The sequence below is a fragment of the Dama dama genome, chromosome 15 (genome assembly GCF_033118175.1).
Source record: "Dama dama isolate Ldn47 chromosome 15, ASM3311817v1, whole genome shotgun sequence".
Lineage (NCBI taxonomy): Eukaryota > Metazoa > Chordata > Mammalia > Artiodactyla > Cervidae > Dama > Dama dama.
This window is the reverse complement of record NC_083695.1, coordinates 8,041,613-8,061,034: the sequence shown is the minus strand read 5'-3', so window position 1 is coordinate 8,061,034 and position 19,422 is coordinate 8,041,613. Positions and strand designations below refer to the sequence as shown.

The 19,422-nt window shown below is 36.0% G+C and overlaps 1 protein-coding gene across 1 annotated transcript in view; it reads left to right on the top strand.

Moving 5' to 3' along the window:
- RYR2 (ryanodine receptor 2) overlaps positions 1 to 19,422 on the top strand; it is a 798,221-nt gene that overhangs the window by 362,505 nt on the left and 416,294 nt on the right. The window contains exons 11-12 of the mRNA XM_061161401.1: positions 9,564 to 9,638; positions 15,188 to 15,344. Coding sequence (XP_061017384.1) covers positions 9,564 to 9,638; positions 15,188 to 15,344 — 232 coding nt within the window. The remainder of the gene's footprint in view (positions 1 to 9,563; positions 9,639 to 15,187; positions 15,345 to 19,422) is intronic.

Here is a 19,422-nt window from a genome sequence, read left to right as displayed (position 1 = left end):
GTGAGTTGCAGGAGACAGTAGATTAAACATCAACACTGAGAAAAAAAGGGAAATCTCCCAGTTATTTTCTCAGTGAAAATTTAAGACCATTTTCACTGGCTCACGTTTAGTTTTTTAACTTAGTCCAGGTGTAAGCAATATCTTTCAGGAAGAAAAGAAAAGACAAGCTTCCTCTTCTTTTCAGTTTCCACGGCTTTGTGGTTGAATTTTATTCTGTATAGACTGAAAAGTAAAAGCGGCAGCATGTATTTTGTTGTTTTTCTGCTCCAGTTGTATGTATATAATCCTTTTAATATGGAATCAGAGTGTAAGGATGTCATTGTTTTTAATCTGCAATAATCCATTTACATTTCATATAGATGTGTTATCTCAAAATATGACCTTTCTGCTTGTGAAACAACTTCAATAGAAATCTCACAAACTCAGCCCTGAGTAAATATGCAATACTTTTTTAAGTGCTATATAGGCATGTACTTCTTGATTTCTCTGTTAGATGAAGAGATTCTTGACAGCTTGCCTTAGCACCTGCCTGGGGCTGAGCTGATCAGCCAAACACTCTCATAGGCACATGCATAGTTGATGGGGTCCAAGCAGAAATTCTACTGAGGAGATAGGTAATAATCTTTTAATCGTAGGTCTGCTTTCAGTCACTTTAACTGAATTCATTTAGTGTTTATGAAGGGCTTGTAGGTTCTAGGCATTTGGTGTGTGTGTGCTGACTATAAAAAATGAGACTGGAGAAGATTGTGGAAAATATATCTTTTTAAAAATTTTTTCAGGCAAGGCTTTATTGGGGCCTCTGCTGTAGCAGGAGGGAACAAGAACAAGTAACATTTCCCTCGTTTATTTCATTGTGTGTGTTGGGGGCGGGGTGGTCAGGCTTATTCCTTAGAGTAGAGGTATATTCAGGGCTCAGGTCAAAAGAGGGTGACTTAGGTGGGAAAACATATCTTACTATTTTACCCACTGAGGAAGCTCAGGCAAGGAGGAATCTTTTTTGCCCTTGATTTTAAGGTTATACTTTTGTTAGCCTATAAGTTAATAAAGCAAGCTTTTCTTCCCAATAATTACTTTGAAAAGTGCCATTTGAATAGTGTCAGCTCTCAGTGGAAATTGTGTGTGAGTGATTTGCCTGTTTTTCAAGGATTCATAGAAGAATCCTCAGTATCTGAGGTCTGGTAATACATTACTACACAGAACTTAATTTGGTCGAAGATGTGTTGGTAATAGAATTGTCTTGTCTTTAACTGCCCCAGATAAGTGCCATGTGCCACACACTGCCTTTTATTATCCTTATTGGTGTGTGTGTTCATCTCTTCTGTTTAGTTTTCATCCAGGATTGTATTATTCATTCTTTACCCCTTGTATATAGTTATGTGTATATGGGAGTCTGCACACAAGTGATAATGATTTTGTATTTGTGAAAGAAAAAAAAAGGAGAAAAAAAGTCACACGCTTCTTGCAGGTTGTTTAAGAAGAGGAGTGGGATGCCTGCATTGAGAACCACTCTGATTAACTCAGGAGGGTTTGACGCCCTCATTTGTATGATTTTGGTGACTCCTAAAAGATAATTATCCACTTGGAATTCCAGGAGGGGAAGAAGCACCATCTTAACTAAACCAGCCTACCAACCTGAGTGAATAGAACTCTATTTTGAGGACAATGAGTCCCACATCCTTGGCTAAGAGGAAGCATTTTAACTTCACATCACTCTACAGGGAAGAATCCCTGTTCCTATAGCACGAGTCTGAGCCTTAAAGACAGTGATTAAAAAAAAAAAAATAGTGGGGTGGTTTGTGGGTATTTGACAATCTTATGTATCTTATAGCTTCTTCAGAGAAAATTCATATACTTGCCAACATGCAGAACTTTTACCTGTGAGATAATTTTTGTGATGTTATTTTATGTTTTCTCCTGGTACTTTTTCTATTATTTTTTCTCAGTGAAGCAACTAGCAGTCCCAGTGCACTTTTCTTCTCAGGGAAGATTTGAGAGTTGGCAGAAAGCTTAAGCTTTCTACAAGTACTACCCTTCCTGCCTTTTATTCCCTAAAGACTAAATCCAAAGAAGTCATTATGCTTAATGTCTTACATTCAAGGGAGAACAGAAAAAGAAGAGAAGAAGGGATTTTTTTCCCTAGACTTAAGATACTCAGATGGAGCAAATGGATACCCATATGTCCACACCCCAAATGAATCACAGTCCATACTTCATACTTTATATGAAATCTATCTAATTAAAATGGATTGTGGGCATAAATGTAAAACATAGACCATTTAGGAAAAATCTTGTATATATTTTGTTATATATATACCTAAGAAATATTCATTTTCTTTTTGGTTGATATATAAATGTCTTGTGTTTTAATTTCAAATTCCTGTTGTTCATCACTGGTGTATAAGAAGTCCAGTTTTTGCCTTAATTTTGTATCCTGCAGCTTTCCTATAATTGCTGCTTAGTTCCAGAAGTTTCATTTTTGTTGTTGATTCTCTAGAATTTTCCACATAGACAATCATGTCCTCTATGAACAAAAACAGTTTAAAATTTTCTTTTTCAATCCACATACCTTTTCTTTCCTTTTCTTCTCTTATTGCATTAGATAGAACTTCTAGTACAGTGTTGAAAAGGAATATTAATAGGGGAAATTCTTGCCTTGTTCTTGATCTTAGGGGGAAAGCATCTAGTTTCTTACCATTACAAAAGATGTTAATTGTAGATGATCTTTATCAAGTTGAGGAAGTTCCCTTCTATTCCTAGTTGATAGAGTTTTCATTGTGAATGGATGTTGGGTTCTGTCAAATTCCTTTTGCAAATGTTAATGTAACTGTATTGTTTTTTATTCTTTAGCCTGTGGCTGTGATGGATTGTATAAATATTCAGTGGTATTTTAAATTAATAAACTTTTGTGTAAAAAGGGAGAAGAGCAATCATTTTTGCTGCATACTTATATTAAAACGTACATTTCTTTTGAGATAAAACATAGTGGTAGTTCCTGTGGATACCAATTGTGACTTTTAAAATCTATTTTGTTAGGATTAAAAAACCATTTTTAAAAAGAAGTTAATTCTGTGGTCTGTCATTCATTTATTGAACATTAAGTTTGGAAAAACAAAGGATTCTGCTATTTGTTCTTACTGTCCTGCGTTGTGGTAACTAAAATACAATGATAATGACTTTTTTTGTCCCTACTAAGTTCTACATAGGCATATCATAAACATTTGAAATGGCAAGGCAATGTTCACAACTCAGTAAACTGCTCTTCTCTATTTTTAATTTGTGTAACTGATTCATTATCAAAATTGGATGTGACTGCGTAAATTTCCTTTTTTATTTTTTTTGTTCTTCTTTTGTTGTTTGGGATTTGTTACACACTCCAGCCTCTATAAAGACAAAAATGAAACCAAAATGTGTTCAAAAATAGAACTCTAATAGCAACATTTCTTATCCCTATGCATTAAGGTCATATGGTAAATTTTAAGAAAAAAGTTCATTTGGAAGAAAAAAGGTGATGTCTGTGGTGTTGCAGTAATAATTGACTATAAGGTATTCAGTGTTAAAATAATATACTAAATTTAGGGCTTCCCTGTGTTGAAGAAACAAAAGTAAATTGAAAACAACCTAATTTGTTTTTGTAATTCAGGCAGAAGACAGTACTGTTGCTCATGCTTTACTGATCAAACAGAAATTTTTAGGGTGATAATTCAAGTGCTCAGAAACACTGTGAATTTATCCATTTATCTTGGAGAGGAAAGAAGGAATCCCTTGCAATGTGGATATTAATTCCAGATTTAGAAATATAGATATATAAATTGGATTTTCTTTCAGTTATTGTGATGTTTAATTTCATGTTGGAAATTCTGAAAGAGATGGGAATATCAGACCACCTGACCTGCCTCTTGAGAACCTGTATGCAGGTCAGGAAGCAACAGTTAGAACTGGACATGGAACAACAGACTGGTTCCAAATAGGAAAAGGAGTACGTCAAGGCTGTATATTGTCACCCTGCTTATTTAACTTATACACAGAGTACATCATGAGAATCGCTGAGCTGGCTGAAGTACAAGCTGGAATCAAGACTGCCAGGAGAAATATCAATAACCTCAGATATGTAGATGACACCACCCTTATGGCAGAAAGTGAAGAAGAACTGAAAAGCCTCTTGATGAAAGTGAAAGAGGAGAGTGAAAAATTTGGCTTAAAGCTCAACATTCAGAAAACTAAGATCATGGCATCCGGTCCCATCACTTCATGGCAAATAGATGGAGAAACAATGGAAACAGTGGCAGACTTTATTTTTGGGGGTTCGAAAATCACTGCAGATGGTGACTGCAGCCATGAAATTAAAAGACGCATACTCCTTGGAAGAAAAGTTATGACCAACCTAGACAGCATATTAAAAAGTAGAGACATTACTTTGCCAACAAGAGTCCATCTAGTCGAAGCTATGGTTTTCCCAGTAGTCATGTATGGATGTGAGAGTTGGACTATAAAGAAAGCTGAGCGCTGAAGAATTGATGCTTTTGAACTGTGGTGTTGGAGAAGACTCTTGAGAGTCCTTTGGACTGCAAGGAGATCCAACCAGTCCATCCTAAAGGAGATCAGTCCTGGGTGTTCATTGGGAGGACTGATGCTGAAGCTGAAACTCCAATACTTTGCCCACCTCATGCGAAGAGCTGACTCATTTGAAAGACCCTGATGCTGGGAAAGAATGAAGTCAGGACGAGAAGGGGATGACAGAAGATGAGATGGTTGAATGGTATCACTGACTCAATGGACATGAGTCTGAGTAAACTCTGGGAGTTGGTGATGGACATGAAGGCCTGGCATGCTGCAGTCCATGGGGTCGCAAAGAGTTGGACACGACTGAGCAACTGAACTGAACTGAATTTTATGTGTCAACTTGAGTGGGTCACCAAGTACCTAAATATTTGATCTAACTATTTGAACAAATTATTTTCGGTGTTTCATGTGAGTGTTTTTAGATGAGTTTAACATTAAAATTTACAGAAGAGTAAAGCAGATTGCCTTCCCTTTTTTGGGTAGTCCTAATCTAATCAGGTAAAGACCTGAATAGGTCAGAAAGGCTGACTCTTCATGAATCAGAGGGAACTCTTTCTTCTTACTGTCTTTGAGCTGAGAGATCAATATTATCCTCCCTTTGAACTGAACTGAGATCTGAACCTGTGATCTTTGGACTAGGATTACGCCATTGGCTTTGTTGGTTCTCAGACATGGACTGGAACTTAAATCATCAGCTCTCCTGGGTCTCCAGCAGATCTTAAAACTTGTCAGCCTCCGTAATTGCATGAACAGACTCCTTATAGTAAACTCTTTATATAAAATTACATGTATATATAGGTGCATATATATATACACACATACATATATGCATACATATGTACATATGCACATATATGTATATGAATAGTTCTTGTCTCAGAAGAACCCTGACTAAAACACTTATGAAAAATTTTAGACCTTGAATTTCATCTAGCTGCCTCTCTCTGAGATTAAAATTAATGATAATACGGGTATGATTTTTTGAATTGGAGTCAGCAAACTCTAACTTGTGGCTTAAATCTGGCCCACTAATTGTTTCTCTAAATAAAATTTTATTGGGACATAGACCTACACATAGACCTGTTCTGAAACACTGTGAATTTATCCATCTTTATCTTGGAGAGGAAAATAGGAATCCCTTGCAATGTGGCCATTAATTACAGATTGAGAAATATAGATAGATAAATTGAATTTTCTCTGAATTAGGTATTGTGATGTTTAATTTTATATGTCAACTTGTGTGGGTCACCAAGTACCCAAATATTTGATAAAACTATTTGATCAAATTATTCTGGGTGTTTCTAGTTTCTCTGCCAAAGGGAGGGGTCTCTTACAGCCTTGCATCTTTTATTAACGATGTGTTTTATGATTCTGTGCTGAAGCCCACTGATTGGAATTCTGTATCCTGTAAGATTTTGTTATATATACATGCTGATAAATGCCAAACTGTCAGGCTGTGAAGTCTTTCTAAGGACTGTGCTTTTATCTGTATGCTAATGATAGGTTTTTCTGGGACTCAGACTCTGAAGATGAGCTATCCTGGTTGTCAGAGTGCCTGCTTTTTGCTGAGAAATAAGTGGTTTGACATCTTAGATAAGGCTTAAGGAGTATTCTATAGCTGCAAATACAAAAATAGCTCGCCGCTTTCATTCAGTGAACAATATTATAACACTTATGAGAAGTGGAATTGATGAGAGGAATAATTTGTCCTTATTAAAAGAATAACTTTAAAGGACTTCTTTGGGCAGTTTTATGTGATCAGCTTGAAATATGAGTTTATTAATGAAGTGTGTTATGTTGGCGGATAATGTTTTATGTAGGCCATAATTTGCAGCCTGAATCCTGGGATTTTTTTAAAGTATTGTTGAACAAGGCACGTACTGTTGTTTAATAGGTGTGCATATTTTTAAAATTCCTATTCAGTAAAATTTCAGTGACTTCTGATTTATGAAGTAGAAGACTCTTTTTAAAAATTTCGTTGCAAATAGTATCATTGTCCAGTAGTTTTAGCACACTTTCTTTTTTCTCTTCAGCTATAACGTTGTTTTGGTTCATTAGTTCAATAGAGTTAGTGAACAGAAAGCTGAAGACATGCTTTTGAATTCTCTAATCTCTTCAGACAAATCTTTGGTTTGTCGGATTTCATTATTTCTTCAATAATTAAGGATTGTAGGCTACAATCTCTAAAAGTTTCCCTGTGGCTCATAAATGTTTTATGACGTTTTCTTTTATTAATTCTTGTTAGGGTATAATTTCTATTTCCTCTTTGACCTATAAGTAATTTAGGAGAGTTTCTTACTTTTCCAAATTGTTGTTTCCTTCCTCATTTTAGTATTTATTCCCAAATTTTATTTGTTATGATCAGAAAATATGTGAGTAAATAGCTACACTTAAAAAAGTCTTATAAAATTTTCTTTATGGCCAAGTATGAGATCTTTATTAAAAGTCTGGGAGAAACAAACACAATATTGTAAAGCTATTATCCTCCAATTAGAAACAAATTTTAAAAAATCTATGTTTGTGCGTATCTATCACTATGTACAATATATATTGTACACAAATGCACGTGGACATACATCTATATTTTATCACTCATTACCTTTCAAGTACATACCCAGAGATTCTAATTTAATGGTCTGAGACTTGTCTGGAGTTTTTAAAGCTTTCCATGTGATTATAACATACAACCAACACTAAGAATCACTATCCTAATGAAATAATGGTTTTAGTCCAGTGATTCTCAGAGTGTGAACTGGCTGTACCAACATCATCTGGGAACTTGTTAAAAATACAAGTTATTGATTTTACTAAACTGGAAACTTTGGGGGCCCAAGAGTGTGTATGTTTTTTTATTTTTATTAGGTTATAATTGCTTTACCCTGTTGTGTTAGTTTCTTGGGTACAGTGAAGTGAATCAGGAATCTGTATACACATAATCCCTTCCCTCTTAAGCATCCTGCCCACCTACCCCATCCTACCCCTCTAGGTCATTACAGAGCTCCAAGCTGAGCTTCCTGTTCTAGACAGCAGCTTCCCACTTCCCACGTCTATTTTACACATGATAGTGTAGATAAAAAAGTGAACGTGTTAGTTGCTCAGCCATGTCCAATTCTTTGGGACCCCATGGATTGTAGCCCCCAGCCTCCTCTGTCCATGGAATTCTCCCAGCAAGAACACTAGAATGTGTTGTCATTTCCTTCTCCAGGGGACCTTCCCAACCCAGGGATCGAACCCGCTTCTCCTGCATTGCAGGTGAATGCTCTGCTGTCTGAGCCGTCAGGAAAGCCCATAGTGTACACATGTCGGTGCTAATTCACTCAATTTGCCCCACCGTCTTCTTCCCCTTGTGTCCACTTGTCTGTTTTCTATGTCTGTGTCAAATTCCTGCCCTGCAGATTGATTTACCGGTTACGTTTTTCTAGGGTCCTGTATACCTGCCTTAATGTACATATTTGTTTTTCTGACTCACTTCACTCTGTGTAACAGACTCTGTGTCCCTCTACATCACTAAAAAATGACTCAATTTTGTTCTTTTGTATGGCTGAGTAATATTCCTTTGTATATATGTACCACAATTTCCTTATCCATTCATCTTTTGGTGGACATTTAGGTTGCTTCCCTCCAGCAATCTGTATTTTAAAAAACTTGAAAGATGATTCCAGCATTCACTAAAGATTGAGAACTACTGATGCATAACAGTGTTTTGACATTGTGAGTAATCTTGTCCCGAGAAGACATTTCATCTTATCTGGAAACGTTTTAGATTGTCACAACTTAGGTGTTCACATACAAGTTGTGAGTCAAGTTGTGGGTCACAACTTGGATGGCTTGTGTTTGTGTGTAGTTGATAGAGGCCAGGGATGTGTCAGATACCCTACAGTGCATGGGATAGCCCCTCACAGCAGAGAATTACCCGCACCAAAGTGTCAGTAGTGCTAGTGTTTAGAAACTGATGTATACTATAGCTTCCCAACTTTGGCTACCTCTTATGACCAGCTGGGGATTCCAAATTTAGTTTAATTTGGCCAATGTTAAGGGCAATAGGTCAGGATTTTAAAAGCTATCCCCATGATTATATTCACAACCACAATTGAAAATTCTTCTCGAGGACCCTGGTCATTGAGGTACCTGAAATTAAGTTCTAATGGATAGATATGGGTGATCTTGAATTAATTTTACTGTAAAAAGTTAAAAAGTAGTCATTATTACCTCCTGATGTGATGTAATAGGAAGGCAAACGCCATTTGCTGAAGTGTTCTTGCCAACATTTCTCAACCTTGAACATGAGCAAGTTTCTACATTTTTTAATATAACTACCAACTTAGAGGCAGATGTTAAAAAAACACTGTGAGGATGTCATCAGCAAAGTCAGAAGGTAGAAAGTACTCCAGGACAAATGATGGTAGTTTTTTTTCCCAACAAATAAATGGTGAGAAGGAAAAAAAATAGGAGAACCATTCTTTGTTGTTGTTTAGTTGCTAAGTCGTGTCTGACTCTTTGGTGACCCCGTGGACTGTAGTCCACCTGGGTCCTCTGTCTATGGGGTTTCCCAGTCATGAATAATAGAGTGGGTAGCAATTCCCTTCTCCAGGGGATCTTGCTGACTCAGAGATCGAACTTGGATCTTCTGCTTGGCAGGTGGATTCTTTACCACCAAGCTACCTGGGAAGCTATAATATATTACACTTCAATAGCACTTAAACTCAGAACAGAGTACTTTTATAGACTTAAGTTTAATAGTAAAAGTATTCACTGGGAGAGAGGATGAATGGGATTACAGGGAGTAAATGACAAAGAAATGTGTTTAAATCAATTGTTTATTCAGTTCACTGTTAATACTGTTATTTATATTTCCAGCTGTATTCTCTCCTACCAAAAAGTATAGCTTTTACAGTTTATCCAAAGCTTTTCCATTTACTTTCTTTTTTAATTGACTTGAAAAATAGAGTCTAAGAATGCAACATTAAAATTGGGCTTTTTATATTCATATTTTTTTTTAACAGAACTGTTCATTATGAAGGTGGTGCTGTATCGGTTCACGCACGTTCCCTGTGGCGACTAGAGACACTAAGAGTTGCGTAAGTAGAACTTCTGAATACATCCTGATGCTTTGGGTACAAAAGGTTGGGCTGGCCAAAATGCTCATTTGGGTTTTTCTGTAATATCTTATGAAAACACCTCAATGAACTTTTTGGCCAACCCCATATATCTAATGCTCTTGAACTTTTCTGCAAAATGGTTATGCTAACAAACAACACGCAGATGAAACACTCTCTTGTTTTACCTTCCCCCTGCATTTATTTACTGTTCACTAGCCTACATTCACCAGGTAGTAAGCAATGATTTTATACCATCTGCTTTTTTTCTAGCCTCATTTGTTTTTGTGTTATCAATTCATCCCAGTCTGTGCCTCTTCTCTTGGCAGGAAGAGCTCCTAGTGCAGGGTGATGTAAGGTTTGGAGTCAGGACAAATTATTTGCAGGCCTGTCACACATTTCAGATCAGGGCTTGATCTGAATCACATTTCAGATTACAAAGGCATATGTAAACCAGTGGGAACTTGAACCCGAATGAGGTGTCAGAGTCATCACGACAAGTCACTATCTTTACTTAAAACTAGGTTGGTAGCCGAGTGAGAAATGTGAATTGAAAACAGACTCACTGTGTATTCATTATACAAATAATGATTATCTTTTTTTTCTGGTGACCTCAAAAAGCTGTCCAGAGATTGACTTTTAGTTACTCTAAGTAAACGCGTTTCTGATGATAAGGGTGTCATTTTGAACTATTTTAAATGGAATTTAAATATCAATCAAATTAAAAGAAAAGATTAGAAGGTCATTCCTTTGTTTTCCTTCCAGAAAACAGAGTTTTCAATGCATTTGTTCCCTGTTATATTACACTTCAAAAATTTATTGATTTAGGGTAATAGACTTTTCATGGATGTGTGTAGGGAACTGTCTTATTATGGAATTGCTGTATTTCATTAACTTGATATTTTGAGGTTAATGATTAAAATAGTTCAGTGGTCTTCAGGGTTTATTTTATTTTATTTTTTTGCTTATGTACTCTGTACAATAATTTCAAAAACTTTGTATTTCCTTGAACATTACTAGGCTCAACATAGAATTTTTTTCATTATCAGTTTACATGGATGCATGGAATATAACTTACAGTGTATTTTAAGAAGTGACATTTTAAGATAACATGAGTAAACTACTCTCATAAAAGTATCCCATTGACCTTGTGTACTTCTGCAATTTAATACCCATCTTTATTTATTTAAAAATGCTTGAACATTGTCTCTTTAACAGTAAAAAAAATATATTGTTCATCTTTTTCATTGAAATCATATTAGTTTTACTCTCCCATGACAGAATTTTGCCCCAATCAGATTTTTTTATGATTGATTTTCTGCTCACTCTGTCTACTTCTACTCAACATAAATATGCATGTAAATTAAATTTATTTCTATATTTCCTCTGATTGTAAGTTTGCAACTTTTAAAAAGTGCTCTATGTTAATCCATTATTTATCAATTAATTGATAATACTAAGTTTCTTTCTATATAAATTAACAGTTGGTCAAACCCACTGAAATATTAAAACTGATAAACTTGACCTTAAAAGTAAGATTTTATGGGCAATGAATCTATTAATGGGATGGAAATAGAAGAGATGACTTATAAAGCAAAAGGAAGAAAGCTCGTAGCCTTTATGTGCTTCATAAATTATATAGAGAATCTAGGGAAAAGAATTCCAAATATATACGTATATTTCTGTAATTTGCCTTGTGTATTATTAAAAATGACAGCTTAATTAGAGATGAAATAGTGCCTTTATAAAACAGATTTCAGATGTTTTTTTCACATTTGTAGCTCTACCTATCCTTCACGATTGTGTACTTAAATTATTGATTTTTTTGTTTTGTTTTTTTGAGGAAGACAGGTCCTAAACCTGTCTATCACTTATTTTAAAAAAAAAAAAAAAAGATAAGAGCTCCTAAAAGTCTGACAAGACTTCCGTTTCATTGTCAGCAATGTTATTGATGAGCTGTAATTACAGAAATACTCTTGAAAGTATCTGAATGGATTTCTCCATTGAAGTTTTTTATTAAAAAGATTTGGTTGCATCTTTGACTTCCTTTGGCATCACTGCAAATGTATAAATTAGATTGCATTCAATTTGCATGTGTTTTTATTATATTCAATGGTCACATAATTACTTACTTTTCTTTTACTTTGGAAGTGATATTCAAATTACTGCTTATGTGTATAACAGAACTATATTCCAAAGGTCAATGTTTATATTGTAATCTTTGGGATACCATATGGGTTTTTTCCTCCAGTGAGGTGCCGAACTATATATTTGTTATAATTTATGTAGTCCAGTAATTATATGTTTTATATTGCAATCTCATACAAATAACATTAATTGTGTCAAAAGTTTTTCAGTATCATGAACTTTTTAATGAAGTAAGCTTTAATTTGGGAAGTCAAATGTAATAGAAAACACATTCCTATATTATACCTCAATGCAAAATTTAAGACTATTATATGTAGGATATGTGTTGGCTTCTGTAATAGAAATGATCACTGCAATTATAAATACGCATTATGTATACTTAAAATTCTACTTTCTTATGTTACAAATTAAAAAAAAATTAACATCCTCATTCCTTTATAAATACACATTATGTATACTTAAAATTCTACGTTCTTATGTTACAAAAAAAAAAAAAATTAACATCCTCATTCCTTTGAGATATTTACAAGTAAATGTAGATAATACATTGGGAACAGTTGTCTAATACATTAACATAGGAAACTGGTTTATATAACTACTTTATTTCAACTGTTTTCAGTTTTTACTGAAATATTAGTTTCTTGCCCTTGATTCTCCTGTCCTTGTCCTCTTTTCTTTTGGACCATGGACACATGAGATGAGCTAATTTGAGCGCTTGTGAGCTAAAGAAAATGTGCTTAGACTTCATAATATTTGACTGAGAATTGGGCAAGTTCATTCTGTTTCTAACAGAATTCCCTTGGTGGATTGAGAAGAGTACTTATATATATGAACGCTATTAGTTTTGAGCCCAAATAGATTTGAACATGGGATCCAGAATCCTGTCTAGACGTTCTGGTGAAAAGTATGTTTTTCAGGACATACTTATGGACTTTTTGAAAATGAAGTTGTTTTCTCTGGGTAGGATGAGTCATTATTTGATAAAATATTCAAATGCTCCTTGAAATAATGGAATGGTATTAAAAATAATTGCTTTTTTGTAGCATCTGCAAACAGTACACTTAATTTTATGAGGGGAATACACAAACCTTTTCTATTACCAGATTAGAAATGCTTTAACATGCTATTGTTGGTAAACAAACTTAAATTTCATTTTTAAGGCACTACTATGTTATTATCAGGATTTATTGGTACATGGTTATTATTTTAGTAGGAGGAATTATCCAAAGTAATTATCTTTGTAAACATTTCCATGTAAAACTTGAACTTATTACAGTATCATTCTAGTATTAATTTTCCAGGCTAATATTTCAGGTTAAGAAAAATCCAAGTTAGGGAAACAGCATTCAGTTCAGTTCAGTTGCTCAGTTGTGTCTGACTCTTTGTGACCCCATGAACCGCAGCATGCCAGGCCTCCTTGTCCATCACCCAAACTCATGTCCATTGAGTCGGTGATGCCATCCAACCATCTCATCCTCTGTCATCCCCTTCTCCTCCTGCCCTCAATCTTTCGCACCATTAGGGTCTTTTCAAATGAGTCAGCTCTTTGCATCAAGTAGCCAAAGTATTGGAGTTTTATCTTCAACATCAGTCCTTCCAATGAACACCCAGGACTGACCTCCTTTAGGATGGACTGGTTGGATCGCCTTGCAGTCCAAGGGACTCTCAAAAGTCTTCTCCAACACCACAGTTCAAAAGCATCAATTCTTCAGCACTCAGCTTTCTTTATAGTCCAACAACAGCATAAAATTGACTTAAAGATAATTTGTTGAAACAAAATTGACATTAATAAATCTACTGCAAATCTAAAAAAATAAATATAGTGTTCATAACTTATAGAACCTAAAAGTTTTTAATGATTCTGTATGGAAACAAGTTTATTAATTAATAAATCATATTGGAATCCTTTACATATTTATTTTTTATCTGTTTGATTTGTTTGTAGTGGTAAGAGCTTCTCCTGTAATTATCTTTTAAAAATTTATGCTTGTGTGTCTTGTGTTTCATTTTCTGTTTACCATTGGCATGTGAAGCTTCATGAAATAGTACATTCTTTTTAGAGTGTATCTTTCTCATTATAAAGTAATCAACTGTATCCTCTTTATGGGCTTCCCAGGTGGCTCAGTAGTAAAGAACCTGCCTGCCAAGCAGGAGATGCAGGTTTGATCCCTGGCTCAGCAAGATTCCCTAGAGAAGGAAGTGACAACCCACTCCAGTGATCTTGACTGGGAAATCCTATGGAAAGAGGAGCCTGGCGGGTTACCGTCCATGGGGTCGCGAATGAGCTGGACATGACTTAATAACTCCACAACAACAATAATATCTCCTTTATCCTTTTTGCCTTGAATTTTAATTTGTCTGGTAGCCATTTTGCCATCATTATTTTCTCTTGGTTTTATGGGCATGGTGAATCTTTCTTATTTTTACCTTATTGAAAAAAAAATTTGATTTTTACCACATTTCTTATCATTGCTAAGAGGCTGTCTTTGCTTTGCACACTAGCATGATAACTGAAAGTCTCCATTACTAGAACTTGGTTTCCACTCTTTACCATAGTGAGGGCAAGGTTCTGTTGTATATAGCTTCAGCTAACACAGTTCTGTACAATGTGAGAATGGTCTGTATCTTCATTTTTCTTTTCTTCTCTATTTGAAATCCACTGTTTTTAAAAGCAGATTTTGATAATCACAATTTTGCTTTTTATTTTTTTTCCTGCAACCTGAGTTTTCATTTTCTGTGCTTTACATGCACTTTTTCTTGCCTTTTTTCCTCTTGACCCTGTTCAGATTTAGTTTCTTCATTTGTCTCTTTTGTTCCTTGATTTTTGTTGACATCATTGTTCCATATTATTAAAATTTAAAGCATAAGATGAGATTTCTTTTTCTCAGATAAATGTCTAATTCAGTTTGTATATATGAATTCCAGTTAACATAATTAGGCATTAACTTTAGTACCACTCGCCTTCAAATCTGTTCAAATCCAGCAAAAAACTAGTAAATCCTAGTTTATGAGTTTTATGAGTTTAAAGTGCCATTTTAATCTCATAATGTCTTTGTGACTAGTGATTAGAAATTAACTCAGAACATAAGTTCTTAGTCATCTTAGTAGTGTTTGGTGTGGATAGTATTACATTTAATGTCAGAAGACCTTGAGATAAATTTTGCTTCTACTTATTATTATCTACGTGACATTGAATGTTACCTATAACCATTCCAAGTTATTTGTGAAATAAAAATACTGCCACCATCATAAGGTTTTTGGAAACACTCAAGAGGACAGTGTATGTAAAACCTCCTTTTTCATCGTCTGACACATACATTTTAATTACTGTTTCTCCTGTCATTGCATTTGCTCTTGGATCAATTCTTAACATTTTTTGTTAGGTGGAGTGGAAGCCACATAAGATGGGGACAACCTTTTCGACTACGCCATGTCACAACAGGAAAATACTTGAGTCTCATGGAAGACAAAAGCCTTCTACTCATGGACAAAGAGAAAGCTGATGTCAAATCAACTGCATTTACCTTCCGATCTTCCAAGGTAAGACGGATATAGTTTTGGATTTCCCACTGCATTTCTTTTGGTGTTAGAAATACAAAGAAAAATGATGTATGTTTTACACAAATTTCTAAATTCCCAGTTACTCTTCTATTCATTCCTCTTCAGTCAAATCCATTTCCTCAACCAGTAAAACCTGCCCAGGTGTTTCACTTGGTTTATCGTTCTTTGGTTATTTTCATGTAGCATATCCTTCCAACTCCTTTTAGTTTTCTTAGGCATCGACAGTGCAGTAAGCACAGACCTTGCACTGCTGTTGCATAACAGTGTGAGGGGCACATCAGCAGAACCTTTTCCTCGCATGCTCGGTTACATATCTGCTCCTACATACAGACCTTTCTTCTTAGGTCTGTTGAATCCTGTGTAAGGACAAAACATCTAAGAATGTCCTTGGATCTTTCATGAGAATTCCTCTGAAGTAGATGTTGAGTAGAATAGACAAAATAAGTGCACATCAAAGTCAGGTTGAAATGCTGGTGCACAGTTAGACTCTCTCAGTACCTGATGTGTTTGTGTGTGTGTGTGTGTGTGTTTGTGTGTGTGTGTGTGTGTGTGTGTGTGTGTGAGCTGAGTCGTGTCTGACTCTTTGTAGTCCTATAGACTGTAGCTGAGTTGTGTCTGACTTTTTGTGGCCCCATAGACTGTAGTCCACCAGGCTCCTTTGTCCGTGGAAATCTCCAGGCAAGAATAATGGAGTGGGTTGCCACTTCCTGCTTCAAGGGATCTTCTCGACCTAGGGATCAAACCTGTGTCTCTTATCCAGGTCTCTTACATCTCCTGCGTTGGCAGACAGGTTCATTACCACTAGAGCCGCCTAGGAAGCCGTAGTACCTGATGAGATTCCCAGCTCACCGACCCCACCATGCAGTGGATTGCTAACCATGCCTCAGCAAAACAGCACATGTCCTGAATAGTCAGGTGTCTCAGGAAAGCTGAAAATCGCTTATTCATTTGACATATGCCAAGTGTCTGCTGTGTGCCTTTTTAAGATAATTGTATATTTCTGTCCTTAAGTTAAAGATTATTGTGAAATTTGGGCATTGTGTTAGAAATGGTATTGAATTACTGGTTAGCTTTGTCTCAGAGATGCATAACTTTATGCCCGTGTCACAGATAAAGGTATGTTTGAGCAAGACCAGAACTAACTCTGAAAAGATAGTAGCCTGAGTTTACATCTCTAATACCATGCTCTCAGTTCTCTTGCTTTGGAAGACACAGAATGGTGGAAGATGCTTCTGATTTGGTGAGATCTCCCGTTTTCCAGGAACGACATCCAGTGTAGGTCCCTATTCATTATGGTGGAAATAGACAAGGCTGGTCAGTTCCAGTGGATAATCTGAGACAGGATCAGCATTTATAGTTGTTATAGGGACCCACAGGGGAGCTCTGAAGGGGGGAGTACTTGGGTGGACTTTCTTTAGTTGGAAAGCTCAGTTGATCACATTGTGAACAGACTTGGTGCCAGTGGGCTTCTTCCTCAAGACTTTCACCACAGAGGTGGGAATTTACTGGTTTATCCACTGATATCCCTCAGTCCAGAAAGACAAAAAAATTCAGCCTGCCAAAGATGATCAGTTATCTGATGGTGAAAGCCCTTTTCAAGAAAAAAGATGGCAGAAAATTGGAAAAGTGCAAAGAAATGCATGACATCCCAGCAAAATGTATCTACTGAAATAAAATCCCAGAGAAGGGGAAAAATATGAACATGCAAATTACATTGAAATAACATTAGAAATTTTTCCAAGACATGGCAGTTAAAAAGGTAAATATATACCTAACAAAAACTGGAGGTGAAAGAAGAAAAGTAAAAGGTGTTCTGATTGCTTCCAGTAAAACAGTGATAAGTCAAATAATATTTTCTAAAAATTTCAAAATCAAGTAACAAACAAGATATTTCTGAGTAAAAATCCAAACATTCAACTGTAGTAAAATTTATTGAACGAAGGTAGTGGAAGAAAGGGAAGTCTGTAAAAGAAAGGAAGTGGACATTTTTTCATGCAGAACGTATGAGGGCTGACTTGATCTCAACTGGGAGCAGGGGAGAGATGCTGATAGTACATGCCTTCCTAAGCCTTGTTTCAGGCACTGGGAGGCAGGGACCCCTTTTCCCCTAAATCCTTCGCCTTTTAAAGATGATAATTGCCACCATTCTGTGATTCTTGGTAGGTCTACAGTTTGAGCTGAGTATTTTCTGTAAGTGATCTCACTGAGAAACAGGATCCCCATTTTACAGATGGAAAAACTAAAGGCAGGAGAGATGAGTCACTTGTTTACCTTCTATGGATAGTCACTTAGCTGGGTGTATAGAAGAGCTGGTGAACATGAGGTTAACCCTGCTCCAAACCACTGCCCAGGGTGAGTTTCAATAACCAGGCCTGATCTCCAGGTCTGGAACCCTGTACTGGCTAGTCACTCATTCACCTCCAAGGCTGTCAGAGCTGCCCCAGGATCTCATGTAGTGAAGCACTTTCTTATCCGCTCTACAGGCTCCCAGGCAGCTGCCAGACACTCTTGTCTAATTGTGGTCTCCTCAGTTCCTGTTATTGTTGGAGAAATCTGAAATTCATCTTTCTCTTTTCATTATTTCTCTAACAATCATATTCCTATAGTCTTCAGAAATCCTATTTTGCTACAGAAAGCTGAATACCTCCACAATCTTTCTCTTTTCATTCTTTCTACTATAACAGTCCTACTTCTCCAGGAGGCAAATGGATGCCTCTAGCTTTTTTAGACTCCAAAATCACTGCAGATGGTGACTGCGGCCACGAAATTAAAAGATGCTTACTCCTTGGAAGGAAAGTTATGACCAACCTAGACATCATATTAAAAAGCAGAGACACTACTTTGCCGATAAAGGTCTATCTAGTCAAAGCTATGGTTTTTCCAGTGGTCATGTATGGATGTGAGAGTTGGACTATAAAGCAAGCTGAGTGCAGAAGAATTGATGCTTTTGAACTGTGCTGTTGGAGAAGACTCTTGAGAGTCCCTTGGACTGCGTGGAGATCCAACCAGTTCATCCTAAAGCAGATCAGTCCTGGGTGTTCATTGGAAGGACTGATGTTGAAGCTGAAACTCCAGTACTGTGGCCACCTGATGTGAAGAGCTGACTCATTTGAAAGACCCTGATGCTGGGAAAGATTGAAGGCAGGAGAAGAAGGGGACGACAGAGGATGAGATGGTTAGATGGCACCAACGACTCAATGGACATGAGTTTGGGTAAACTCCGGGAGCTGGTGATGGACATGGAGGCCTGGCGTGCTGCAGTCCATAGGGTTGCAAACAGCTGGACATGACTGAGCCACTGAACTGAACTGAACTGAGCAAAATAGGGTCTGGGTTATTCCTACGGAAATGCAAATACAAAACAGACACGTATATTAACATTTCAAAATGTCTTGCATACATGCCTCCATTGATCTAGCAACATTCTATATAAGTGCATTTTAAATGAGAGGGGTTTTCTTACAGAAATAAAATAAAACTGTGCATATTACCTTTATCATTCCTTGCCATGGCAAAAAAAAAAAAAAACCTTGGTAAAGACTCAAATGTTTAACAAATATTAATAGAGTTGGTAACTTAGTGGTATTAGCTATGAGAATATTGATTTGGAAAGATATCCATCATAATGTTGTTGAGTAAAAAAAGCAAATTAGAATGCAATTTAAAATCTTACCTTTTTTTAAAAGTGAAGAAAAAGACCCCAGTGTGTGTTTGTATTTGATTATATGTTAGATGTGAAAAATCTGCACTAATTTTTTAATTTTGACTGCTTTAGAAAGATCGAAATGGAGGAGGCAGGAGAAAGAAGAAAGGATTTGGAGGTTGAGGTTAGCAAATGCAAACTATTATGTAGAGAATGGATAAACATCAAGGTCCTACTGTACAACAGGGAACTATATTTAAACTCTTGTGATAAACCATAATGGAAAAGAATATGAGAAAGAATGTGCATATATATGGAACTGAATCATTTTGCTATACAGTGAGAATTAACACAACATTGCAAATCAACTATACTTCAATAAAATATAAAAAATAAAACTAAAAAACAGATCAA